At 37.0% G+C, this 27,987-nt stretch overlaps 1 protein-coding gene across 3 annotated transcripts in view; it reads right to left on the reverse strand.

Moving 5' to 3' along the window:
* The window catches only part of VWA8 (von Willebrand factor A domain containing 8), a 381,025-nt gene that overhangs the window by 148,569 nt on the left and 204,469 nt on the right, over positions 1-27,987 (reverse strand). For all 3 annotated transcript variants that reach the window (XR_012426882.1, XM_005585735.5, XM_074021913.1), the window contains exons 22-24: positions 10,167-10,242; positions 7,816-7,951; positions 5,128-5,247 (exon numbers count right to left, since the gene is read on the reverse strand). Coding sequence is in view for 2 of the 3 variants with exons in the window: in XM_005585735.5 (XP_005585792.3) it covers positions 5,128-5,247; positions 7,816-7,951; positions 10,167-10,242 (332 nt within the window). In the remaining variant the exon portion in view is untranslated. The remainder of the gene's footprint in view (positions 1-5,127; positions 5,248-7,815; positions 7,952-10,166; positions 10,243-27,987) is intronic.

Consider the following 27,987-nt stretch of genomic DNA (forward strand, 5'->3'; position numbering starts at 1 on the left):
GGAATATATTCTTCAAATGGTTCTGAGACAACCTTTTCAACTTCAACAGATGTTGAGTATCTTCAAAAATTATATACATCTATCTCATAAAAATGCTGCTTTATGCACTAAAAAAGGGAGAATTAGTAGCATCACTCTTTAAACAATCTGTATCTTGTGCAGATTTATAGAATACACTTTAGAGTATTTGGTAAAGTAAACCTGTAGAGATATTGTCTAAATTAAAATCAAGAAAAAGAATATAGAAACATAATATTTCGTCTGTAATTCAGAGAAAAGAGAATGTACTAGAAAAATAATTCTATGATTCATAATCTGAGAGACCAGGGATCAAAGGAAGTAAAAGTAAATAGACTTACATTATTTAATATATTCATTTTAGAAAATGACGATATCTAGTAAGGTAGCAATAAGATCTTACTTTGATTTAGGAACCATTTGAACAATTATTTTGTATGTGTGTATTTAAAAGCAATTGAATAAAATGAAAGCCATGATATCTTCAACATTTTATCTCATATACTAAAGCTTTTCAAATACAAAGGTGAAGAATGGCTTTTGCCTTTTTTGCTGGAAATAAAACCTATCACTAACCTAAAAAGATAATTGACCCCTCATTCATTCACTCATCAAATCATGATTAATGAGGACAGTAGAAATGGTGATGATGGGGGAGGTCAGTCAGGTAAACCTCATGAGAAGGTAACATCTGAGCAAATGTTGATACCTGGGGGAAGAGCATTACAGGCAGCTGGTACAGCTAATCCAAAGACCTTAAGGCAGGCATACCTGGCATGTGGAAGGATGAGGCAGGAGAGCAGAGTAGATGGAATAGAGGAAGTGGATAGAGCAGCACCAAGCAGTACAGGACATGTGGTTACAGACATAGAAGGATGTGGGAGACATACTGTGTAGGATACTGAAAACTGTTGTAAATACTTGTACCTCTACTCAGAATACAATACGAAGCCACCAAGGATTTTAGCAGAGGCGTGGACTACTATGCTGTGAACAGACCACAAAAGGGCGTAGGAAGATAAATACCTTGTGAGCAGAGGCACTGACCACATTGACTGTATTTCCAAGAATATTTGTAGAGCACACAGTGCAGCCTTGGAAGATATATTCTCTCTCTCTCTCTCTCTCTCTCTCTCTCTCTCTCTGTAAGAAGGTAATTTGGGTTACCTAAGCTCAGGATTCCTCTTCTATAAGGCATCTCACTGTAAGTGCAGGTATCATTTGGCCCTCTTTCTGTTGCCCTGTGGGAACTGGGGCTTGAGGAAGCAGCACAAATGCTGATACTCTGACTACTGCTTTTGCTGAAGACTCATTCCTCTTTTGTCTCTGACTCAGGAGTCTAGTGTCTTCTTCCATGAAAGCCTTCTGTGGCAAGTTAACTTGTTAGCTTAAAAGTAGAGTAAACCCTTAGATATTTCACAGTTCAAGAATAAGGCTGGAAGCAGGGCGACCCATTAGGGAACTATTTGAAGTAATCCAGGTAAGAGATGATGGTGGTTCAGATCAGAATGGCGGCAAATGGAGGTGATGGGGAAAGCACGATAATTCTGAATATATTTCGAGGGTATAGCCAATAAGATTGCAGGATATATGGAAAAGAGCATAAGAGAAAGAGAGAAACAAAAAATGAATTTGGAGTTGTCATTAAGAGAGATTTACAAAAGACTATAAATTAGGTTTAAGAAAAAAAAAGTAAGTTCATCATGGACATGTTAAATTCAAGACAGGAGGTATTGAACTGGAAACTGGATATGAGTGTGAAGTTCAGGAGGAAGGTCTGGGCTGGAGATGAATATTTGGCAATAACTGGCATATAATTGGTAGTCTAAAACATGAGGCATTCTGATTTTATTAAAGGAATGAGTATAGATAGGTAAGAGGACCAGGGCCTGAGCCTTGGGACATTTTAACAAGCTCCAACAAATAAGGCTGAGCAGGAATAGTTATTAAGGTAAGAAACCAAGAACATACTTGAAGAAGTATTGGAAGTCAAGTGAAGGAAAATGCATCAAGGAGAAGAAAGTGCCTAACTGTATCAACTATATAATATATTAAATACTGCGGGTAGATTCAGTACAACGAGGACTAAGAATCAACCACTGGATTTAGCAAAAGAAAAGTCACTAATGACCTAGATAAGAACCATTTCTGTGGAGTAATGGGAGCAAAAATCTGATTAGAATGAATTTAAGTGAGGATGGTGCAGAAGAAATGGAAATTGCAAGTGTACACAACTCTTTTGAGTACAAAGGACTGTGAGGAATTTTGTTACAAAGGAGAAGAAAAAAAAGTAGCAATAGGTGGCAAAAAGAGTAAGATTAAGAGGGGTGTGTGTGTGTGTGTGTGTGTGTGTGTGTGTGTGTGTTTTGAAGATGAAGGAAATAGCTTGATTGTTTGCAGATGGGAATAATGTAGGGAAGTTGCTGATACAGAAGAGGGAGGGCAGAACTGCTAGAGCAGCAACCTTCAGAAGGTGGGATCTGGTGCTCATCTGGAGGAACTCCCTCTAGATGGGAATGCAAACAGTTGACCTGCAACAAGTGGGAAAGCAGAACATCGTAGGTGGAAGACTTGGTTGTAGGAGTCTGTGGACATTCGTTTTTAATTGCTTTCATTTTTCTCAGTGCAGTAGGAAGACAGGAGAAAGTAACAGAAATCTAAAAGAAAGTCAGTAAACTGAATCCTGGTTAGCAATGGGAAAGGAATGAGACTGGTGGGAAAATGAAGGAGAATTTCCCTTTCCCCTCCATAAGCCCTTCTATATTTCAATCACTTGCAGTAATTGAATGTTCAAGTATTGTATAATTTTAAAACAAAAAGAAATTCATGCAGCAGTGTTGGAGCTGCGAGGAGAGAGAAGATAAGAATTATATGAGAAGAGGAAAGTGAAAGGTCTAGCAAAGCATGGTGTGATTGCATTTAGGGACACTTGAGGTCCACTGCTAAGAATGTGAAATGACATTGGTCAGTTTTGGGCTTTTTCTAACCACATTCAGCTGTACATGTGTAGGTTCAATGTTGTCAGAGAGTTGGCAGTAACCAGGGCGGAGGGGTTCCAAGTGCACAAGACAAGCTAAGAGAGAAACAGGGAAGCTGAAGAATATATGTAAGGGAGTCATAAATGTGAAAGATCATGGAATTGAAGCTAGGTAAGAAAAAAAAAAAAGCCTAGGTAAAGGAGAAGAAAATATATCAAGATGGGTAAGTGAAAAGGTGGTAGGATCAATGGATTGAAGCTTCTCACACATTTGAAGAGTTGTTGGATTTGGTGTACTACAGGGAGTAGCTGGAAAGACTGGAGGTGGTGAATGCATGGATGAGATAAAAATCCCAAGGACAAATGAGGACAGAATAGGAATAGGAAACAGAAATTATAGAAGTGTCAGTTATAGAAACCAGCCATGAATGGCTAAGATATGGTATAGGACCGCTGGAATAAAAACATCCAAGGAGCCAAGAGGCCAGGGAGTTGGATGGGTCACATGTATATATTGCAACCACTCCAAAAGAAGAGTAGGGTTGCAGAGAATGAAAGTGAGCAAAGGGCTAAAGATCAATAAGAAGTGACTAGGATGAATAGGGGTAGATAAGAGAAACAAGAGCAGATGGCACAGTATGAGGATTTGGAGGTGGATGGAAGATGGAGACAGAACAGAGAGTATTCTTACAGGCATTAGGAGTGACTTGGGGTATAAGGGGTGACCTATAAACAATAAAATAACTCAAACCTCTTTACAATTAGAAACAACTTTTCTTTGGTGTGTTTACATTATTACATTTCTAAGTGCATCAGTAATCTACGAATTGTTAGTAACTTTTAAGGTAACATCTGTACATAATAAAAACTACAAAACAGTATAACTGAGTATTTTATATTCCCAGCCCTAACTTCCATTGCAAACAACGCCTTATCAGATTCTTGTGGACCTTTCTGGAGAAATTCTATGCATGTACAAGCATTTGCATGTATCCATCCCTCCTCCCTTTTCCAAAACACATGAACGGGTAAACTACTATACCCACTTTACTGACTTATTGTTTCAATTACTATTTTGAGTATTGATTTTTTTTATAGCAGCATCAGTAAACTTATTCTCTGTTTTTAAACAGCTGCATAGCATTCTACTGTGTGGATACAAAAGAATTTCTTTATCCAGTCCCACTTAGATGGACATTAGGGTTGTTTGCATACTTTCTACTATAAACAATGCTATAGTGCCTATCCTTGTACTTAAACATTGTATAGGTAAATTCCTTGGATAAATTCCTTTATGGGTAATTGCTAGATCAAAGATCCCACTCAGAGACTGGGCCTGCTTCACATTGAGTGTGAAAGTCCAGAATTATATACTTGCTATAGAGAAGAGAAGTCCTTCTTAAAGACTTTTGATGAGTAAGTTTATCCCAGGGCCTCTCCAATCAATGTGAATCAGTCTTCTCAGAGCTGACCTCAATCTTTTTCATGGTTAGGGGGATGTGACAAAAGTAAAACCATTTCTCATTTTGTGTTTTATTCCAAGAATTCCTAAACAACAAAGTATAGTGTAATGGTTTAAGAAAAAAGACTCTGGGATCAGATAGACTTAGATATGAAGCCCAAGTCCACCACTCATTATCCCAGACACTATCAAAAAATAATCTCTCTGGGCTGGGCAGGGTGGCTCACATCTGCAATCCCATCACTTTGGGAGGCCGAGGCAGGCGGATCACATGAAGTCAGGAGTTTGAGACCAGCCTGGCCAACATGCTGAAACCTCATCTCTACTGAAAATACAAAAATTAACCAAGCCCAGTGGCACATGCCTGTAATCCCTGCTACTGGGGAGGCTGAGGCAGAAGAATTGCTTGAACCCAGGAGGTGGAGGTCGTAGTGAGCCAAGATCATGCCACTGCACTCCAGCCTGGGTGACAGAGCGAGACTCCATCTTGGAAAAAAACAAAACAAAACAAAAACCTCTCTGAATATCAGATATTTTTCTTCACTAAAAGGGGGATGATAAGTATTCTCACAAGGTGATTATGATGGTGGCATAGCACATGATAAGCATTCAATGACAGCCATTACAGCAGGGTTTTTATTGGTATTGTTATTATCATTACAGTTTTTACCTAAGGTACCGAAGAAATCATTGCCTAGGAAAGGAAATCCAGGTCTGTTTGCCAGAACAATCATCCTAAAATCAGGATGAATCACAACAACATTTTCTCTTCCATTCACATTAGCAGAATCTGAAAAACAAAATTTCTATTTATTCTTTATCAATATTTAATAATTCTTAAAAATATCAAGCAACAGTCTTGAAGATAACATAGTTATACTGTTCAATTATAAAAAGCTCTAAGATATTTGGCTGTGATAACTTGGTTGCAGAAACAAAAACTTTCTTGAAAAAAATTTGCTCAAGAACCAAACACTGATAAAGCATATACTAAATTATACAGGAACTTGCACTCTTATATACATTCAGTGTATATCTAAAAAAAAGCAACCTTGTCCAAATGTAGACTTACGGTACTTAAGCCTGGCCTGAGATGTTGTTAGTCCTTAAAAAAATTAAAGATAGAAATCCATAATAAGGGAGGCCGGGCATGGTGGCTCACGCCTGTAATCCCAGCACTTTGGGAGGCCGAGGTGGGCAGATCATGAGGTCAGGAGATCAAGACTACCCTGGCCAACACAGTGAAACCGTGTCTCTACTAAAAATACAAAAAATTAGCCGGGCGTGGTGGCGGGCGCCTGTAGTCCCAGCTACTCGCCAGGCTGAGGCAGGAGAAAGGCGTGAACCCGGGAGGTGGAGCTTGCAGTCAGTCGAGATCGCAGCACTGCACTCCAGCCTGGGTGACAGAGCGAGACTCCATCTCAAAAAAAAAAAAAAAAAAAAAGTAATCCATAATAAGAGAGAATTCAAGGAATAGGAATAGCTAAAGGATAATCCAAACTTTCTTTACTTTTTATCAAATCAGTAACCACATCCTTTTGCATAGAGCCCGCCATTACGCAGCAAAGGAGTTATTCCTGTTTAGATCATGCACCCTGCAACCTAAATACATGTTAATAGAATAAAGGTCTTAAAAACCTAGTCAAACTCATTAGTACAATGTTGATTTATTTCCAATCATGGGATTGTACCATAGTTCTTAAAATAAGTGATCTTAAGTTGACTGGGGCTTTCTTTGTGTAAATGTGAAAGGTATTTCTACTGGCTAGTGTACATTTCAGATAGAATTGGAAGTCCAGAAAATAATTTAAGATAGTAAAAGTTTTATTATGGTTATTTCAGGAAGAACCACTTGCTATCTTAATTTATTTAAGCCCCACCCTTAGGTTGCCCATCTTTAAAAAACGATAGTTGTGAAGTACCTACAGCTTTATTTGAGATGAGTCTGGAAGAACCTACTCTCATTTTTTTATGATACCAAAAAGTAATCTTTCAGCATGTACATATTCATGTACAGCAATACAACCAATAGTTTTAACTCTGATCCCTATTAATCTTAGTAGTGGAAAATAACAAGGGTATGTGGCTATAGGCAAAATTTAATCAGTTAATCAAAACAAAAATGACAATAAAAAATGAAAAATTTAAAAAGTAAAGAAAATGAAAAATGTAACCCTACAAGTGATGGTTCATGAAACTACATTGAAAAGAGCTTCAAGTGCTCTTTTTCAAAACGTCAGCTACAATCATACTTGAGTTTAAAATTATAATGACTCTTCCTCAAAAATATATCAGAGAATGTTGAAGGTTGCCAGGAGATAATTACTTCTTAAACTACACTTGTGTTTCAGCAATTCCTTCTTCTTTTCCATTTCACTGTCCTCATAATGCTTCATAAGGACAGGCAGAATTCTGACAGTCTGAATGATCTTTTTTTTTAAGAGAAAGTATTCAGGGTAACTCAAATTCTAATTTTTCACATAAAATCATTGTGAAACTGAAATATTAGAATGCTTTTGTTAGTGCTAAGTTCAGGCTCAAAAATGGCAATCTTGCAATGATGCTGTCCCAGAATATCTCTGTGGTGATGCACTTGTACCTTTTTAATGGAGTTTTCCTTACATACTCTCTTTGAGTATTGAAGATGTTAGTTATTAGTCTCAACTTGTTTGGTTACTCTGGTTGGCTATATATTTTCAATGGCTAGTTACAGATTTTCAAGTCCTTTCAGGACACAAACATTTTAAATTTTAAATTTAGGAAATGGTCTCACATTGCATCAGACAAACTTAATTGCTCCTTGTAGTTTAAATACACTGACAAGATTAATCTCTCTTCATTTTTTTTCCTAACAATAACAACAAAAAGGGTGTGTGTGGGAGGGGGGCAGGAGATAATAAAAAACATAGGATAACTTCTTCCTAAGGTAGGAGTGTGTGTGTAATATATACGTCTTTATATATACACATGTTCATCACATGTATCTGTACCTATAAAATAAAAAGTCCAGCATTTTTTATTATAATGAGCAAATTGAAAAAAAAAATCATACACAAATAACTGAGAGATGAGTACAAGGGTTGTATGTTGGTATTGTCAGAGTAGAAAAATACAAAGTTGATTTGTACTAATACTACTACTAAAAATTTCAAAGATGCTTGCTGGCTATAAAATTAAAACTGACAAAGCTAGATTCAGATGTATTAATTTTTATAAATGATTGTCAATACAGGCAACTTAAGTTATATTGAACTTAGGCTTATTATTTGTAAGTAGGTACCCAACTAAGTTTGTGATTTGATACAGAGATATAAACATTGTATGCATTAAAGGAAACATTGCTTTTTAAAATACTCACTTGCAATAATGCGTCTTCCATCTGCTAGAATCATTTCTCCATTTTCTACTAGAGTTTTTAAAATACACGTGACATTTGTTGGAGCTTTGTCTGCCTCATCTACTACCAGAATGTGACCCAACTTTACTGCTTTAACCTTTGAAGACAGAAAATTTATCATAAACAATTAAATGAAGACAGCCATTATTAAAACTTCATTACTTACTGCTTTGAATTTATAACAGCTGGCTTTATTTAAGTTATGAGAATACACACACACACACACACATATATCTATAGCAGAGCTGGAAACAAAATTTTGGGATTTCTACCAAAAGCTTCACGTAGTTACTAAACTGCCAACTCTACAGTAATCTTTTTATTTCATTTTAGTATTACAATTATTCCCATGGTAGTGATACCCAACAACATCTCACACCCAAGAGTAGGAGAGATTTAAAACAAGTATAACAAATAGAGAAAGTGCCATAGGAGTCATGAAGAGTGAGACATTACAATCATTGTGGACATTAGAACACTGAATTTGTTAAAGCTCTTAAAAGAGTATACAATTGTAATAGACCCAAAATGGATAGGGCAGAAGAGGTGGCTACTCAAGACAAAAAGAATCAATGGTCAAACTCAAGAAATCCTGGGGCAAATCTAGAAATGAGTGACTATGAACAGTCTATGCTGGCTGAAGTAGAAGTTAAATGTGAGAAAAGGGACTAGAAGGGTAGACTGGGTGTCTACTGCTAAGGGTTTAACTGCCAGACCAAGATATAGGTACTTCCTCGTTAAGTAATGGGATGCAATTTAATGGTTATGAGTTGACACATGATAGAAGTGGAGCTTGGAGCTACACTTTAGGATATTTAATCTGGCAACAATATGCAGAATAGTTTGGCTAAAAAGTGGTTTGGGAAACTGATTTGAGGGAGGTATGAAAAAAATGGAAATAAAAGGCATTAGACTGATTTGAAGGTTTTGTAGAGGCAGAATCTATAGTCTTGGCAGTTGCTTGGGTGGGAAGAGGAGAAAGGAAAAATAAAAGTCTTAGATTTAAGGTGACTGGGTTGATGGTGACATCATGAAAAGAAAGATGAAAGCTAGAGAAAAGTCTTAAAAACATTTTTGAGGGGTGGATAAAAGAAGATATCCAATGAATTTAAGTGAAAATCTCAAGATTAAAAAAAATAGTAAGAAATATAACGTAAAGTGGACCATATCCTAATTTTTCTCGTAGGATGGTATATTTTAAGAAAATACAGATTAAGAAATGAGCATTCCTTCTAACACAATTATTTTGAAGCATTTTAAAAAAAACTTATAAGAAATTTCTTTTTTAAATTTTAGGATAAAAAAATAACTGAATTTAAAACAAGAAAACATGTAGCTTCTATCCTCAACCCGGTCTTTGTTGAGGGAAAGTCAGGCCCAATCTGGGAGAACTCAGGCAGGAGATCTGAAAGACTCCACTCCCTGGGGTGTGGACCACAGAGGTTCCCATGATGACTTCTTTGTGCCATTACTGCAAAGGTGTCATGTGCACAGAGGGACATGCCTGGCAGGCTGAGATTTCTTTAGGTCTTGTGTAGGAAGTTGAGGACTGGATCTTCCCAGCTGTCTAAAACACGGGGCTAATATTTTATTAAATAGAATCACTTCTAAAAACTTTTCTAGAAACCTTACCTATTTTCAAACTGTATACATTTGAAAATGATGGTAAACTTTAAAAAAAAATCTGGAATAGAAAAGAAATCAATAGAGGATTTCTGTCATTCTCTAAATCTCTCTGAAGACAGAAGGACAAAATAGGAAAACATGTTATCTTCCCAATAATTTGTGCATAAATATCCTCTCCTAAAATGAACATGAATGAATGCTTTCCAGTTAGGCTGAAACGTACTAGAATCTGATATAGTTTGGCTGTGTCCCCACCCAAATCTCATCTTGAATTGTAGCTCCCATAATTCAAAAGAGGGACCCAGTGGGAGGGACCCGATGGGAGATAACTGAATCATGGGGGCAGTTTCCCCCACACTGTTCTTGTGGTAGTGAGGAACTCTCACAAGATCTGATGGTTTTACAAGGGCAAATCCCTTTTCTTGGTTCTCATTCTCTCTTGCCTGCTGCCATGTGAGACATGCCTTTCACCTTCCACCATGATTGTGAGGCCTTCAGAGTCATGTGGAACTGTGAGTCCATTAAAGCTTTTTTTCTTTATAAATTACCCAGTCTCAGGTATGTCTTTATAAGCAGCATGAAAACAGACTAATACATAATCCATGAGAGATCCATCCTCCAAAAACTGAAACACAACTATGATACAAAAATACACTTGAAAACATTTCTATGATTAGATTACTAACCAAAGGTGAGTCTTCATATACAATAAGTCCATCTTTAACTGAAGGCTGAAGTGTAAGAGTTTGTACTGTTGTATCCCTAAAGTAAAACCAACACATTTTATAGTTAGTAAGGAAATAAGCTGATGATTGATCATGAGTAAAAATACAGCACAGGTGCCTTTTTTAAAAGATTTTTGTTCATCATCCTGCTTCCCCTCCCCCCCACCAAAAAAAAACAGCAAGTGAAATTTATTTCAGTAACAATACTCTGTAGACTTAATACAGTATAAATTACAAAGAATTTGAGAATTAATCCAGACTTATAGATGATCCAGGTTCTTCACTTCTCTTTTTCTTTCTGGTAATATCTCTTGTAACCACTTCACACCTCAAAATTACCTCCTGAGGGTGAAGAGGAGAAACTAAAATAAATTTATATATATATATATACACATATATATATATATATAAAATATAACATTTATGTTGTTTAAATATAATTTTGATGGCAAGTTTGGTAATGATTGGTATGCTGACAGACAAAGCAAATCTAGGAATTACACATTCAGGCCCAAACTGCCATCACTAGGTGCCAAAGCCAGACTACCATACCGCATGCCAAGAATACTCAAGAATTACTTTATGGGGCCAGGTGCAGTGGCTCAAGCCTGTAATCCCAGCACTTTGGGAGGCCGAGGGGGGCAGATCACGAGGTCAGGAGATCGAGACCATCCTGGCCAACACGGTGAAATCCTGTCTTTACTAGAAATACAAAAAAATTGGCCATGTGTGGTGGCAGGTGCCTGCAGTCCCAGTTACTCAGGAGGCTGAGGCAGGGGAATGGCGTGAACCCAGGAGGTGGAGCTTGCAGTGAGCAGAGACCGCGCCACTGCACTCCAGCCTGGGTGACAGAGTAAGACTCTGTCTCAGGAAAAAAAAAAAAAAAGAACTACCTCATAGGATTTTGAACATTTCTGTTGGGATTAAGGCAATCCATTATATTTCTTAAATCTACTTTTTACTATTTACTTGACCCTCCTTTAGATCAGGATCTTCAAAAAATATTAACAGTTAGCTATCCTGATGTTAAGAGCCTCCTCACATGATGAGATACAACATTCACATCAAGTATGGATATTCTTGCCAAAATGTGTGTAAGGAAGTTGCAGGTGATAGGTAGGGTCAGGTATTTTTAAGGGGATCAATTTTGTATCTTTGCCTTCTAGCTAAGATTATTTCCCACAGAGAATTAGAACTACTTTAAAAATAGGAGTAGCGTCTTTGAAGAGTTCAAAGTTACTTTTTCAAACTACCCTACTTCTTATTCAAAGTAAAGCATGAAGTTGCAATTGTGTTGTTTTGACTATCTAGTATGTATAAGACACTACTGGACGGTGAACTTCAGACCTTGATGTTATACTTGTGAAACGTACACCCAAATGCCAAACTTACTATAATCTATTAAAATTGCAAAATGTGTATCTGTTTTTTAAAAAGTAATAAATAGCACTTGACAATAAAAAACAAGATAAACTTAACATGTCATCAAATAACTTTTTCTTTTAGCAGAACAAATATAATAAAAATCAGTTAATTGCTTTGAGAGGCAGCTGTGGAGTAGTGCAAAGAAGATCCTGGAGTCAGATCAATCAGGATTCAAATTCTTGTTTTGCCCCTTATTGGCCATGTGATTTTGGCTAAGTAATAAAGCCCACTCAAAAGGATTGCTGATAGAACACTTGGAAAGTGTCTAACACCGTATCTGGCAGATAGCAGGGGTGTAATTACATACCAGCTTTAGATATTTGTTATCATTATTGTTGTTGTTGTGACTGAAAGTTCCTTGCCTGCCTACCTTTCACTTGATCTTCAGTTTTTTAGCATACATGGTACTTCTTGAAAAATCCCTTCCCTGACCTTTTGTAGACAAGCTTACGTGCCCCTGCTATGTGATCCCCTTGCCATATATCCCTTAATTCAGCCCTTAACACACTATACTGTAAGTACTTGTTTTACTATCTTCCCACACAGACTGTAAGATCTAAGAATATAGAACACATCCACACTGTCCCTCATTCTGTTCCCCATCTAGATGCCTGGCTCACTGGAGGAATTCAATAAATATTTGTTGAATGAATGAAATAAACAAAAAATACGAAAAAGTAAAAGTCAACGATGTAGTTTATAGTGCAGGATAAAATATACAGACTTCCAAATTTATTAGATCATTGGATTTTGTTTTTAAACAGAGAATCTGGAACCTACTCTAGTAAATGGTGGGTTAGAGTAAAGCTAATTCTCTTAGGGGTAAGAAATGGTACATTCTGGCCAGGTGTGGTGGCTGAAGCCTGTAATCCTGGCACTTTGGGAGACTGAGGCGGGCGGATCACAAGGTCAGAAGGTTGTGACCAGCTTGACCAGCATGGTGAAACCCCATCTCTACTAAAAATACAAAAATTAGCCCAGAATGGTGGCACGTGCCTGTAACCTCAGCTACTCAGGAGGCTGAGGCAGGAGAAAAGCCTGAACCCAGGAGGCAGAGGTTGCAGTGAGCTGAGATAGCACCACGGCACTCCAGCCTGGGTGACAGAGCGAGACTCCATCTCAAAAAAAAAAAAAAAAAAGAAATGGTGCATTCTAAGGAATGCATCTGTAGGTCTGTATTAGAAAGTATAGTCATGTTGAGAAGGTATGTATGGGATTGACTAGTCAAGGGATGATGGTTTATGTCTAAGATGGAGTTGAATTGGAACTTACGGTTGCAGTGGGTACCTTCCTCATCAGATTCCTCATTTTTGGAGCTTGAACAGGTATGCTGGCAATACAGTTATTGACAATTACAAATTTTAGACTGTTTGCCTTATTTGCATCTAACTTGGAAGGGTTCTCCTTCTAACTTGACCAGTTTCTTCGGTTAATTCTCTGGGATTCTGGCCTATTGCTGTTCCTGATTCCTATCCAACTCCCATCGCCATAATCCTGGCTCTCCTGGGCCTGGCACCTGCCCCCATAATCTACTGCTTCTTATGGCCCTAGCACTACACTTTACAAAGAATCTAATTTTGTTTATCTTCTCTAAAAAACAAATTAAATTATGTCTAAAAATAAAGCCCCGTGGGATGGTAGGGAAAGTGAAAAATACATTGTGGCAAGTTATTGGTGATTATAAATCTTCAGTATGAATAAAATGTTCCCTATGTAACAAATGGATTGTCATATATCAATTTTCTGTATTTATGGGTTTTATAAACTTACTGCAGGACATATATATATATATAGAGAGAGAGAGCACTAACAAATTAATCGTTAAAGTTTTAAACAAATCAAGAACAAAGTTTAGTTAAACTTACTTATTGTTAATATTCTAGCAATAGAGAAGGGAGTGGATGAGGAAGGGAAATAGATGTGTTCACACAGATTTTTATAGTAATATAACGAATTTCTCACCTCAGCTTTCACATATTTAATGGGCAACAACATGTCATCTTCCAGCACCAAATAGAAAAAGGAACTCTTGCATCATTATTAGAAAGGAAATTCAGTTGTTATCTTAATAATTATTGAGCTTCATAGCAGATTAAGTAAATTCAACCTGAATTCTAATTTTAAAAAGAAAATGAAGTTGCTCTGTAACACTTGAATTCTGATAGCATACAACATGTCAAATTAGATTTCTCAAAAGACTTTTGTGCTAGAAATAAAAATCACAGGTTTGAGAAAACAAGCACAAATCAGATGATTTCCAAAAGAGACTAAAATGAGAATAAATGCAAATGGGAAATGTGGCTTTTAGTGGAGTAGTATGTGAGAAAGAGAAATTTATAGGATAAAGGTGGTTTTGTTCTGCTCTTGTAATAAGTCCCTTCATCTAGTACATTAAAAAAAAGCAAAGGCTAGTAAAATATGTAAAATAATAATGAACTTAAGAAATTAGTAGGTTTATGTTTCAGTAAGTTACCCTCATTATGTAAGTGGGAAACAATCCACTATTGTCTGCATAAGACTTAATACAATAAGAAAAGGCTCGATTTCCAAGATATACTATAAAATTGCAAACTTTAACTTAGTAAGTAATAAGGTGACTACTGTTGTTACAGGCAGCATAAACTGACTCTTAAAGACAATATAGTATTTCTTTTTCAGAGGGTGCTTGATTAAAATAATTGCTCCGCATTTATGAGCAACTTGGATAAAAAGATTAATTCTCCACACAAATAAACAATGACCCTAAGAGAATATTTTATTGCCTGCAGCTTCAGTCCTCTTGTGAATTATTCCTTTCAAAAACAGCTTTGAAATATAAGCTAATGAAAATTTAGTGTCATAACAATACCAGGGAGAAGAAAACTTAAAACACATTTCAGTCACATGTTCTTAGCCTAAAGCTTAAAAAAGAGATGTCTTTCCAGTACAAAATATTTATCAGTAATACTCGATGAATGAATTAGAATGTTCAGCTAAGTGCTGACATTTGTTATCACTGTTCTCACTTTTGACTATCTTACAAACTACAGCATCTATCAACTCAAGCCTGTGTCAATAAAGGGGCTGCTCAAAGGAATACTGTACTAAACTCTATTCTTAACTTTGGCACTTTAAAGTCTTTTAAAAAAATTAGAGTTATTAATACTTCAATAGTAATTTAAAATTATTCCACATGTAATAAAAGCAATTAAATTGTGTAAAGACCAAGTTTTTGTCAAAATAAGGAAAGAGAGAGCAAGCACGATCTGTTCTGAAAGATTGTTTATAAAGGTACATTAAGTTAGTATCTTCTAAGTTATTGAGGAGCACAATATCTAAAAATAGTGATGTTTACTTTAAGGATGATATTTTAATAACTTGTATCTTAACTCATTTATAGTTAGATTGATTTTAGAAAATTAATAATAGTTAAACATAAGAGTGAGGAAGAAAGAAGACACACAAGAGTTTCAAAGAGCTGACGAAAATCTTCTCTGTCTTTATAGTTCATTAAAATAGAAATGCCTATAGGAATGGTCCACACAATAATATGACTCAAACATGAGAAAGGAAAGACAGAATATGGAACAAAGGCAGCACTGAAAAAATGTTTGCCCATTTCTCCTTTTTTTTTTTTTTTTGACAGTCTCGCTTTGTCACCTAGGCTGGAGTGCAATTGCATGATCTTGGCTCGCTGCAACCTCTGCTTCCCAGGTTCAAGTGATTCTCCTGCCTCAGCCTCCAGAAGAGGTGGGATTACAGGCATGCGCCACCACACTTGGCAGATTTTTGTATTTTTGGTAGAGATGGTGGTTCATCATATTGGCCAGACTGGTCTTGAACTCCCAACCTCAGGTGATCTGCCCCCCTCGGCCTCCCAAAATGCTGGGATTAAAGGAGTGAGCCACGATGCCCATCTGCTCATCATTTCAAACAGAAGTTTAATTATGAAAAGAGAATTAAATGGCAATTTTTACCAGTAAGACATAAGCCTAACATCATTGATTGAGAGAAGTAAACGCTGTCAAAAAATATTTTTCAAGTGAAGATGAGTCCTTGGTATCAAGAACATAACTTTCACAAGACTTACTTTAAAATGAGTAAAGAAATAAAGATAAAGAGGACTAAACAGAATTATCACTAATAAAATAGAGTGGTACTTAGTAAAAGGTGATGTAAACAAGTTTAAGAATCCCTTGATGTTTACAGTCTGAGCTGTCCGCAGAGTAGTGGCATCCCATCCCCTAGCCCTATTTATAAAAGACAAATTCACTTTGCCATATTAGGCAAGAAACTTCCTTAGCCCCTCAAACAAAAACAGTCACTGTTAAAAGCGGTGTTGCTATCCGATAGAACAATAGGAGGGTATAGAATTTTGAACGGGAAGAACGTGTTTTCTTCTTCTTTTTGATTTCTATTGTACAACATGGTGAATATTTCTAGTTAATAACAGTGTTGCCTATTGCAAAATTGCTAAGTAAATTTCAAATGTTCTCATCACACATAATGTTAACTATTTGAGGTGATGCATATGTTAATTAGCTTGATTTAATTATTTCGCATTGTATTCGTAAGGTATAACATCGTTTTGGACTCTACACATTTTTTTCCCCACACAACTCCCTCTTCACAGAACCCATGTTTATACAATTATAAACTGTCAATGTACAATTAAAAAGAAAAAAGAAAAAAGAAGAAGACAAAATGAGCTATGATTATTGCAGTGTTGAAAACCAGCACCAGACTAAATCTGAGGTCTTTTCCTAGTTTGGTCAATCTCCTAACCTCCTGAAGCCCAAGATTACTCATCTCTACAGAAGGAATTAATGTAGAACACTGAAGAAATGTGATAGTGTAAAAAGTAAGGAAGACAAAAGAGCAAGAGACAGAGACAGAAAGAATATTATTATACAGTGTTTTGAATATTTGGAACGCTTTGAGGGAAAAGTCCTTTTAGTATAAGTAAAATATTTCTGCCAAAGCTGCTGAAGACTCTATATTTTAAAATGGTTATTTTGTAGGGCAGTTTATTTGGTAGTCAATCACTCATCACTAATATGCTCAGATGCAAAACATCCAAACTATAGAAGGAAGGAAGACATTAGGGGATAATATTCATAGAATATTATCGGTGATACAACACTCTGCTCTTCAGAGGTAGGGTCTTGCTGGGAACAGCTGGTAGCAAAAAGCCACAGCAAAACAGTCACCTGATGGAAACTAAACGTTTCAAAATGTGTTTACAAAATCTACTTACCTCCACCACATCTCCTACTACTATATTAACACTATTTAAAAAGAAATTCTTCCAAAGTCAAAGCCATGCTGATAATCGAATATTTTAACTAACTGAAAAAGTTCTAAGTTGTCCACTCTTTAGAAATAAAAACAAATCTACTAAAATAGTATATAGAAAAATGGATATTTTTTCTGCACTCTGAAAACTAGCTTTCCAGCTTCGTAAATTTTAGGCATTCAACATGACCTAATTTCTTTGCAGGAACATCATTTTCCTTTTTCCTGACAAAAAAGAAAGACAGTGTGCAGGTCCCTTATTTGAACAGAAAAACATATTTTCTAATTGTTTTTTGAAAAAAAAAATAGAGGAATGAAATAAGGATAAAAATACAAAGTTGAATGAAGGTACAAAGATGCACACACATGCAACCAGTGGGTGTGGCTGATGAACACTGTACCCACCACGTAAATCTTTAGCAGTAAATACAGTATATATTACCTTTTTAAAAAGACTTTGTCAATTAAGTAACAACATAAAAGTGTATAAAAAGACAAAATTAGTGAGTGACCACTTTTTCATGTTAGGACTTTCTATGATCTTTTATTCAACAAATATTTATTGAATACCAGTGAGTACTGCTTTAGAGATTGGAGGAATGTCTGTGAACAAAACAGGTAAAAATTCCTTTTCTTGAAGACTTCAAATTCATACTACACTTAAGGGAGCTTATCTTACCAAACTAATAATGTACCATCTTTAGTACAGTACTCAATTTTGCATGAGATTAAATATCAAAAGATATTTTGTCAGAGGCAATTTAAAGAAATAAAGTTAAAATGAATATTTTTTTATCATCAAGACAAATAACAAGCTAGTCTGGTGCAGTTTAAACCTACCAGAGGAATCAGGTTCTCTATGAAGTTGGTTAGGTATGTCTGTTTTGGTTAATAACCCAAAATACATCTTCACATAATACATGTTATCTAAAATTTACCATATAAGTTGCATTTTGTATATAGCATATTATTATTTGACACACTCTAATCCATGAATTATTTTATTCTCATTTTGGCTGTTCATCAACTAGAAAAAATTCCCAATTCTCTAGTTTTATGTTTATCAGACTTTAACCACCCAGGTCAAACAAAAAACAGTATATAAATAAGCACTGTTTGGAAAACTCTTACCTTAAAGAAAATCTGTGTTTAAGTTTTCTATCATTTACCTGTTTTATTGAGTTTTTATGATAGATATTCATAAAGGAAGATACAATTGCATCATAGGAAAAACAATATATTTTGCATTTTTAGCAAAAGAAGTTAAACAATTCATTTCAACCCCTGCCTATCTTCCAGTGTAATTTTTTTTTTTAAATTTTCTATTTATTTTATTTTATTTTTATTTTTTATTATTATTATACTTTAAGTTCCAGGGTACATGTGCATAACGTGCAGGTTTGTTACATATGTATACTTGTGCCATGTTGCTGTGCTGCACCCATCAACTCGTCAGCACCCATCAACTCGTCATTTACATTAGGTATAACTCCCAATGCAATCCCTCCCCCCTCCCCCCTCCCCATGATAGGCCCCGGTGTGTGATGTCCCCCTTCCCGAGTCCAAGTGATCTCATTGTTCAGTTCCCACCTATGAGTGAGAACATGTGGTGTTTGGTTTTCTGTTCTTGTGATAGTTTGCTAAGAATGATGGTTTCCAGCTGCATCCATGTCCCTATAAAGGACACAAACTCATACTTTTTTATGGCTGCATAGTATTCCATGGTGTATATGTGCCACATTTTCTTAATCCAGTCTGTCACTGATGGACATTTGGGTTGATTCCAAGTCTTTGCTATTGTGAATAGTGCCACAATAAACATACGTGTGCATGTGTCTTTAGAGCAGCATGATTTATAATCCTTTGGGTATATACCCAGTAATGGGATGGCTGGGTCATATGGTACATCTAGTTCTAGATCCTTGAGGAATTGCCATACTGTTTTCCATAATGGTTGAACTAGTTTACAATCCCACCAACAGTGTAAAAGTATTCCTATTTCTCCACATCCTCTCCAGCACCTGTTGTTTCCTGACTTTTTAATGATCGCCATTCTAACTGGTGTGAGATGGTATCTCATTGTGGTTTTGATTTGCATTTCTCTGATGGCCAGTGATGATGAGCATTTTTTTCATGTGTCTGTTGGCTGTATGAATGTCTTCTTTTGAGAAATGTCTGTTCATATCCTTTGCCCACTTTTTGATGGGGTTGTTTGTTTTTTTCTTGTAAATTTGTTTGAGTTCTTTGTAGGTTCTGGATATTAGCCCTTTGTCAGATGAGTAGATTGCAAAAATTTTCTCCCATTCTGTAGGTTGCCTGTTCACTCTGATGGTAGTTTCTTTTGCTGTGCAGAAGCTCTTTAGTTTAATGAGATCCCATTTGTCAATTTTGGCTTTTGCTGCCGTTGCTTTTGGTGTTTTAGACATGAAGTGTTTGCCCAAGCCTATGTCCTGAATGGTACTACCTAGGTTTTCCTCTAGGGTTTTTATGGTATTAGGTCTAACATTTAAGTCTCTAATCCATCTTGAATTAATTTTCGTATAAGGAGTAAGGAAAGGATCCAGTTTCAGCTTTCTACTTATGGCTAGCCAATTTTCCCAGCACCATTTATTAAATAGGGAATCCTTCCCCCATTTCTTGTTTCTCTCAGGTTTGTCAAAGATCAGATAATTTTTTTTTTTTTTTTTTTTTTTTTGAGACAGAGTCTCGCTCTGTCACCCAAGCTGGAGTGCAGTGGCGCGATCTGGGCTCACTGCAAGCTCCACCTCCCAGGTTCACGCCATTCTCCTGCCTCAGCCTCCCGAGTAGCTGGGACTACAGGCACCTGCCACCATGCCAAGCTACTTTTTTTTTTTTTTTTTTTAAAGTAGAGACGGGGTTTCACTGTGTTAGCCAGGATGGTCTCTATCTCCTGACCTCATGATCCGCCTGCCTCGGCCTCCCAAAGTGCTGGGATTACAGGTGTGAGCCACTGCACCTGGCCCCCAGTGTCATTTTAATGGCAGAGGAAAGGGAACCTCAGAAGCTCTGAGGAATCAGAGGGCAGAAGACTGAAGCAGCTCTCTAAACATATTTTCTCGTCATCTTATGTTTTATCTTAAAATTTGATGTACATGTTTTTAAGATTTAAAACTTCTTTTACTCTCTAGCCCTATGTCACAGTGATGTAAATTTTGAAGCTATTCCATAATAAACCTAGTTTCTTTCAATACAAAAATATTTAAGCCATCATTAGGAAAATAGCAAGGAGCTGTTGTCCTGAGCCAACACTTTCAGGAAACTGAGTTGAACTGAAGACAGCTGACGCTGCAGAGCAAGTTCAGCATCTGCACGCATTTTTCTGTTCTAGTATCAACCACATTATATCTTGGACTTCATTATATCTTGGTATAAATGCAATCAGTTTTTTCACTTTATGCACTGTGTCAGAGTGATCACCATCTAGAGCCTCCAGAATGATGCCAAGAAGGAGGTATGTGCAGCATTTTCTGACTCCTGCTGGTAGGCATTTCAACAATGGCACCTTTTAAAGATATCACATAGCTTACATCATGTGGGACCAAAAAGTTCCTCATCTCCTAGGAAATCTCTTCTACTCTTTCAGGATGAACATGAGGATGTGGTTCATTTGTCCCGTTTTCTCATCCGAATTTAGATATCACTGCAATTTATTTAAGATTAGCCAAAACGTCTTCAAAACCACACCAAAACAAAATACTTAATACGTGGGTCAACTTAGAAAAAAATAGGCATGTTTACAGAGGCAAAACACTGGACATAGGCTACTATCCAGTGCTACTCAAATGTCAACCTTCCCAGCGAGGCCTTGCCTGATCAACCTATTAAAACTGTAATCTCTGCTCTGGCCCTCTTCCCTGCTTTATTTTCCCCCATAACACTTATCACTATCTGATGTACTACATATTTTAATGATCTCATTCTCCCTCTCACCAGCAACTATAGATAAACATGAAGACTGGCCTTTTTAGTACTTGTTCACTGATGTTATCACTCACACTTAGAAAAGTAACCAGCATGTAGTAGGTGTTCCCAATGCTTGCTGAGATGGATGCATTTCAGATACTTCAATCATGTACCGAGAGGCCATACTGAGCTATTAGAAGTTCCTTACACACCGGGTTTATTTGTGTGCACCTTTTCTCCTTTCTGGAAAGTTTTCTCTTCCCTTTCCCCCGCTTTTTATGACAAACGGTTAAGGTCCATTCCTTAAACACTCAGCTCAAATGTCACCTCCTCTTAGAAGCATTCCTTATTTCTCACTGTTATCCTCCCAGCTGAACTACTGTTCTATAGGAAGCACTTTACACTTAAGAAATTTTTCAGTTGTTCACATGAGTATCTCCTTCACAAGACATATACTGCCTACAGACAAGGGTATAACATTTTTTTACATATACCTAGTGTCTATCATTATGCCTTCAACATTGTAAGCATGTAAAAAATGATTAGCCAAAGAATAAACACATGAGTGTATTAAATACTAATTATAAAATGAATTATATTTATACATTTCCAGTGTGCAAAGCAGGTTATTAGGCATGGTTTATAGAATGAATAGTTCACAGACCCCAATCTCGGGGAGCTCACATGACAGACAGGGTGATAGATATAAGGCAATTAAATTAAATTCATGTCAAAAGATGACAAGGGCTATAACAGAAAACAAAACAAAGTGCAGTGGGGATACAGAAGAGAAGGCAATTAATCCTGATGGAAAAGAACAGAGTCCTGATTATGAAATTTGATTTTAACTGGCAGGAATGAGTAGAAAGTATGTCTAGGCAGAGGAACAAGCATGTAGAAGTTGGGGGATGCAAGAGAAGTTTAAGGCTACACTTAGTTACCCAGCATGTCTAGGATACAGTTGCACGGAAGGACACAGAGTTAGACAGGCAGGCTAAGTCCAGAGTGTACAGTCTTCGTTGCCATTCTGAAGAGTCTGACCTTCATTTCACGGAAAATATGAAGCCATCAGAGAACCAATCATCTATCCATTTCAGAGACTGGATTGGAGAAGATTCTCTAAATGGATGTTTCAAAGATGGATGGAAGGGAAGAGACATTACATTCATTCATTTGTTTAACAAAGGTTTATCAAACATCCACTATACTCCAGGTATTATGCTGGAAGTAGGAAGTTCAAAGATATATACCTGCCCTTAAGGAGATCTCTCTGTTTAGCAAAGGAGACAGAGATGGGAATATGTAATTGTTATAAAAAAAATGACAGCTACAATACCAGAGCCTGTTCTAGGTCAGTGGCTCAAAACTTAACCATTAATGAAAGTTTTTAAGAAGACACATTCCAAAACATACAAAAATAGAAACAAAAAACAATGAGCTAAAAGTGAAAAACACCACCTTAAAAACACTCTTGGATTTTATTGGTTATTAAAGAAAAACCTTTTTGTTCTCATTAAAAATTAAAGAAGGATATTTTGGGAAGAGCAATGTTATTGATACACTTTATTATTGTGTGATTTAAGGGTCTCCTCCTAACTTCAGCTTACTTTGCTACTTTGTTTCAATGCCTAGCATCTCTGAAAAAGAACTCACAAAGACGGGAGATCCAAATGGAAGAAGTGCAATACTGACTGCATTCCGTGTAGTTCAATACGCATTTTTCAATCTCATTTATCAAACATAGGCTCTTTTGCACCCCACTTTATGCTTATGGTGGCACAAAGAAAGGAACCAATATCTGCTTGTGGAAAAGAAGAGGGAAGGATCTAAGATATTTTCTTACAGGAAAACACTTTGATTTTCATTTTGAAGATAAAGTATGAGTTTGCCGGGTAGACTTGACAGGGAATTCCAGGCAACAAGAGCTGCATGGAACAAGTTGGGGAGTAATAGATATGGTATGTGATACCTAAGAACCACAGGCAACTCATATGGCTTATGTATACGTGGGAGAGAAAGGTAGGTGGAAGTAAGACAAGTGAAACAGATAGTGGCAACGGGAGTCATTGCAGGGTTCTGAGCAGAAGAGTAAGTAATCAGCTTTATTGGTAGAAACATGTGAGGCATGGAAAGGAGAGATTAGAGGCTGAGTTCTTAACCAGGAGGCTACTGCAATAGTTCAGTCAAGAAAAGATGAGCAATGGACTGGTTCTCACTGCTACAAGCATGCTGACACGAATGATTCTATTTCCCTAGTGAGAGACCTTAACTTGGCTTGGTGCCGTGAGCTGTTGGCTGCAGTCCTATTCCAAACTGTCACTTGACAAAATTCTTACAACCCTCTAATTGCTGTAAATGTGAAAGGCTGGCTATTACTTCGCTTACAGATCAAATCTGCATTGGGTCAATTCAGCTACCGACTCTCCAGAACAGACAAAGCTGCTGAAATGCCAGAATGTCTCACCACAAATAAACTACAATTATGAAAATAATAATTTCTGCCAAACATATCAATGTTTGAGTTCTCCTCAAGTAGTCTCCCATTTGTTCCTTATCACATTACCCTTTAAAAATGTTTATGTCATTTTCACTTTATTAATAGCATTGATATTTTCCTGTTTATTAAATTATTTGTTCATTGCCTATCTTCTCACCACTAGAAAGAAAGCTTCATGATAGCAGTGACCTTGTCTGTCATTCTGTTCATTGTTGTATTCTCAAGAACAGTACTATGGACATAAGAGGAACTCAGTAAAGGTTTGTTGCAGTAGATCTCCTTTACTACCAACTGCAACTATACCCCAGCTACTGCAGCGCTGACTTCTGAAAGCTCAAAGCTAAACTTTTCTCTAGAGAATTTTCTTCTACTAATGGAGGTTACCTCACCCAGAAATGCTTGGGAGGTCACAGGTGCCTGCCTCCCTTTCTCCCTCAGGGCAGCCCTAAATCAATGACTTAGAGATATGAGGGTGAAAAAGGCTGGTGCTCTTGCCTTCAGATGGGGTAACTGAGTAGTAACATTCACGCTCCAGAACTCCTTACGAAGAGGCTGAGGCCAGCCTTTAGCTAAACCACCTCTTTTCATTGGCCTTTTCCTGAGTCCTTCACTTGCTTACAGATTTCACCTAGAAGCTGTCCCTCTAAATCATTTCCACCAACATTTACATCTCTGGTTCTGCTGCTAGGGAACTCAACCTAAGATATCTGTTCACTGTTTGAATGAATGAAGAAAAACGTAGAAATAATTCTTAGATCTTCTAGCAATACTTTTAATTCTTCCTGCATAAAACATCATAGGTACACCTCAGTTAACAGAAATTAGCTAACGAAGTTGTGAACTGAGCCACCCATAAATACATAAATTTACTACTAGTTTAAGCCCCTCATCCCATCCTCTTCTGCTCATTTGTCACTGTTGCCCTCATCTGAAGATTCTGGCTAAAACAATAAGGAATGGCATTTTATAAAACAAAAACAAAAACAAAACAAAACAAAACACCATTTTAAATCTAATTGAATAAGAACAAAGTTGGGGGGTATCTTCTTCACTCTGTTGCTTATAACAACCCTGTAAGAAACCTGCAGCTGGTGCTAACTAGAAAGGTCCAGAGAGAGGAGAGCAGGTTTCAGTGGTTAGGACATGATGTTAAACATGTTAAGATAATATACGATTGAAACAGTTCATCTTGAGTTGTTTTGTTTATTTATTTATTTTGAGATGGAGTCTCGCTCTGTCGCCCAGGCTGGAGTACAGTGGCCGGATCTCAGCTCACTGCAAGCTCCGCCTCCCAGGTTCACGCCATTCTCCTGCCTCAGCCTCTTGAGTAGCTGGGACTACAGCCGCCCACCACCAGGCCCAGCTAATTTTTTTTGTATTTTTTAGTAGAGACGGGGTTTCACTGTGTGAGTCAGGATGGTCTCATCTCCTGACTTCGTGATTCACCCGCCTTGGCCTTCCAAAGTGCTGGGATTACAGGCATGAACCACTGCACCTGGCCTATTTTTTATTATTATTGTTGTTATTATTATTATTATTATTATACTTTCAGTTCTAGGGTACTTGTGCACAACGTGCAGGTTTGTTACATATAGTATACATGTGCCATGTTGGTTTGCTGCACCCATTAACTCGTCATTTACATTAGGTATTTCTCTTAATGCTATCCCTCCCCCATCCCCCCACCCCACGACAGGCCCCAGTGTGTGATGTTCCCGGCCCTGTGTCCAAGTGTTCTTATTGTTCAATTTCCACCTATGAGTGAGAACATGCGGTGTTTGGTTTTCTGTCCTTGTGATACTTTGCTCACCTACAGAATGGGAGAAAATTTTTGCAATGTACCCATCTGACATAGGGCTAATATCCAGAATCTACAAAGAACTTAAATTTACAAGAAAAAAATCAAACAACCCCATCAAAAAGTGGGCAAAGGATATGAACAGACACTTCTCAAAAGAAGACATTTATGCAGCCAACAGACACATGAAAAAATGCTCATCATCACTGGTCATCAGAGAAATGAAAATCAAAACCACAATGAGATGCCATCTCACACCAGTTAGAACAGCAATCATTAAAAAGTCAGGAAACAACAGATGCTGGAGAGGATGTGGAGAAATAGGAACGCTTTTATAGTGTTGGTGGGAGTGTAAACTAGTTCAACCACTATGGAAGACAGTGTGGTGATTCCTCAAGGATCTAGAACTAGAAAAACCATTTGACCCAGAGTTGTTTTTATTTTTATTACAAATAAGGACTAAAATTTTTAAAAATTCCTCTTCCATCAGAATATCTCTGATTTTATCATAGAAATAATGATTTTCTTAATAAAATTATGCTTTACAATTAAAAAAGGATTAAAAAATTATAAACTAAATTTATAATAGTGATTGACTTGAGGAAGGGGAGACCAGACTGGAAGTGGTGGCTAAAGGAGACCTCAGTTATAATTACAGTGTTTTATTTCTGCAAAAGGAAGAGTAGAGTCAAATTTGGAAAAATATGAACAGTTGTTAAATCTGGGTGATAAATTTGGATATGTGTTATATATTTGTATTTACATTTTTTGGATTTTTAACGTTTTTCTCAAACTAAAAAAGTAAATAACACTTGAAAGGAATGTAGCTGTTCTGTAGTGGCAAGGGACATAACAAAACTAAGTAGAAAATACACATTGCATCTCAGTGGTTCTCAAGCTCCTTAAGCTTGTGATTTAGAAAATAAAGATGAAGAAACCCATAGAATCCTGTCTCCAGTCTTCTTTTCCAAAACAGCCCTGAGCATACCACTTGCTGGTATCTCCAGCTTCAGGAGTCTGTAGCTCTGACTCATCAACTCCATAACCCACAAATTAGATGCCAGGATAATGTAACCACTTGATGGGTACACTGAAAAAAAGGATATTACTGAGGTACCCAGCTGGGGAGGAACATCATCTGAAAGACCACAGGAATTAATCTGGTAAACGTTTTTATGAATTGCCCAGGTGACAGAACAGAAAACAGGGCTATTAAATTTACTGACGACAATTCTCAAATGAGATGTGATTGAGCATCAACATAAGTGTAATAATCCGGTGAAGTGAAATTTAATAAGGATATCACTATTGATAAAAATGGAATAATATGGAATAACTGGCCAAAAAAAAATGTGGAAAATACTTTGGGATCAAGCTGAGCAAGGATTAGGAACATGATGCTAGAATTTTAAAAATCAAGTATTATATTATACATAGGCTAAAGTGTAGATTGTAACAATTGGTTGACCCACAGTCCTATCACATGGATAATACTTTAGTGACATACTTACTGCAGTACTATCCTCACTAAAATACAATGGGTTCAGCACAATAAACTCAAGCAGCAGTACAATACAGTGGTTAGAACACAGGGCTGAAGCCAGAATGTATGAAGCCAGCTATGTGACCTAGGCCAAATTGTTTAACCTCTCTGTGTCTCAGTAGCCTCATTTGCAAGACAGAGATAATAATATTATTGATATCATAGAGCTGTAGTGAGCAGTAACAAGTTACAGTTTGAAAACAGCTTAGAACAGTGCCTGGCACAAAGTAGCTGCTATGCAAATGTTAAATTAAAAAAAAAATAAAGAAAACCTAGGTAATACCATTCAGGACATAGGCATGGGCAAGGACTTCATGTCTAAAACACCAAAAGCAATGGCAACAAAAGGCAAAATTGACAAATGGGATCTCATTAAACTAAAGAACTTCTGCACAGCAAAAGAAACTACCATCAGAGTGAACAGGCAACCTACAGAATGGGAGAAAATTTTTGCAATCTACTCATCTGACAAAGGGCTAATATCCAGAACCTATAAAGAACTTAAACAAATTTACAAGAAAAAAACAAACAACCCCATTGAAAAGTGGGCAAAGGATATGAACAGACACTTCTCACAAGAAGACATTCATACAGCCAACAGACACATGAAAAAATGCTCATCATCACTCGCCATCAGAGAAATGCAAATCAAAACCACAATGAGATACCATCTCACACCAGTTAGAATGGCAATCATTAAAAAATCAGGAAACAACAGGTGCTGGAGAGGATGTGGAGAAATAGGAACACTTTTACACTGTTGGTGGGACTGTAAACTAGTTCTACCATTGTGGAAAACAGTGTGGCGATTCCTCAAGGATCTAGAACTAGAAATACCATTTGACCCAGCCATCCCATTACTGGGTATATGCCCAAAGGATTATAAATCATGCTGCTATAAAGACACATGCACACGTATGTTTATTACGGCACTATTCACAATAGCAAAGACTTGGAATCAACTCAAATGTCCATCAGTGACAGACTGGATTGAGAAAATGTGGCACATATACACCATGGAATACTATGCAGCCATAAAAAAGGATGAGTTCATGCCCTTTGTAGGGACATGGATGCAGCTGGAAACCATCATTCTCAGCAAACTATCGCAGGAACAGAAAACCAAACACCGCATGTTCTCACTCATAGGTGGGAATTGAACAACGAGATCACTTGGACACAGGAAGGGGAACATCACACACTGGGGCCTATTGTGGGGAGGGGGCAGGGGGGAGGGATAGCATTAGGAGATATACCTAATGTAAATGACGAGTTAATGGGTGCAGCAAACCAACATGGTACATGTATACATATGTACTAA

This window comes from Macaca fascicularis, chromosome 17 (genome assembly GCF_037993035.2).
Source record: "Macaca fascicularis isolate 582-1 chromosome 17, T2T-MFA8v1.1".
NCBI classification, from domain to species: domain Eukaryota; kingdom Metazoa; phylum Chordata; class Mammalia; order Primates; family Cercopithecidae; genus Macaca; species Macaca fascicularis.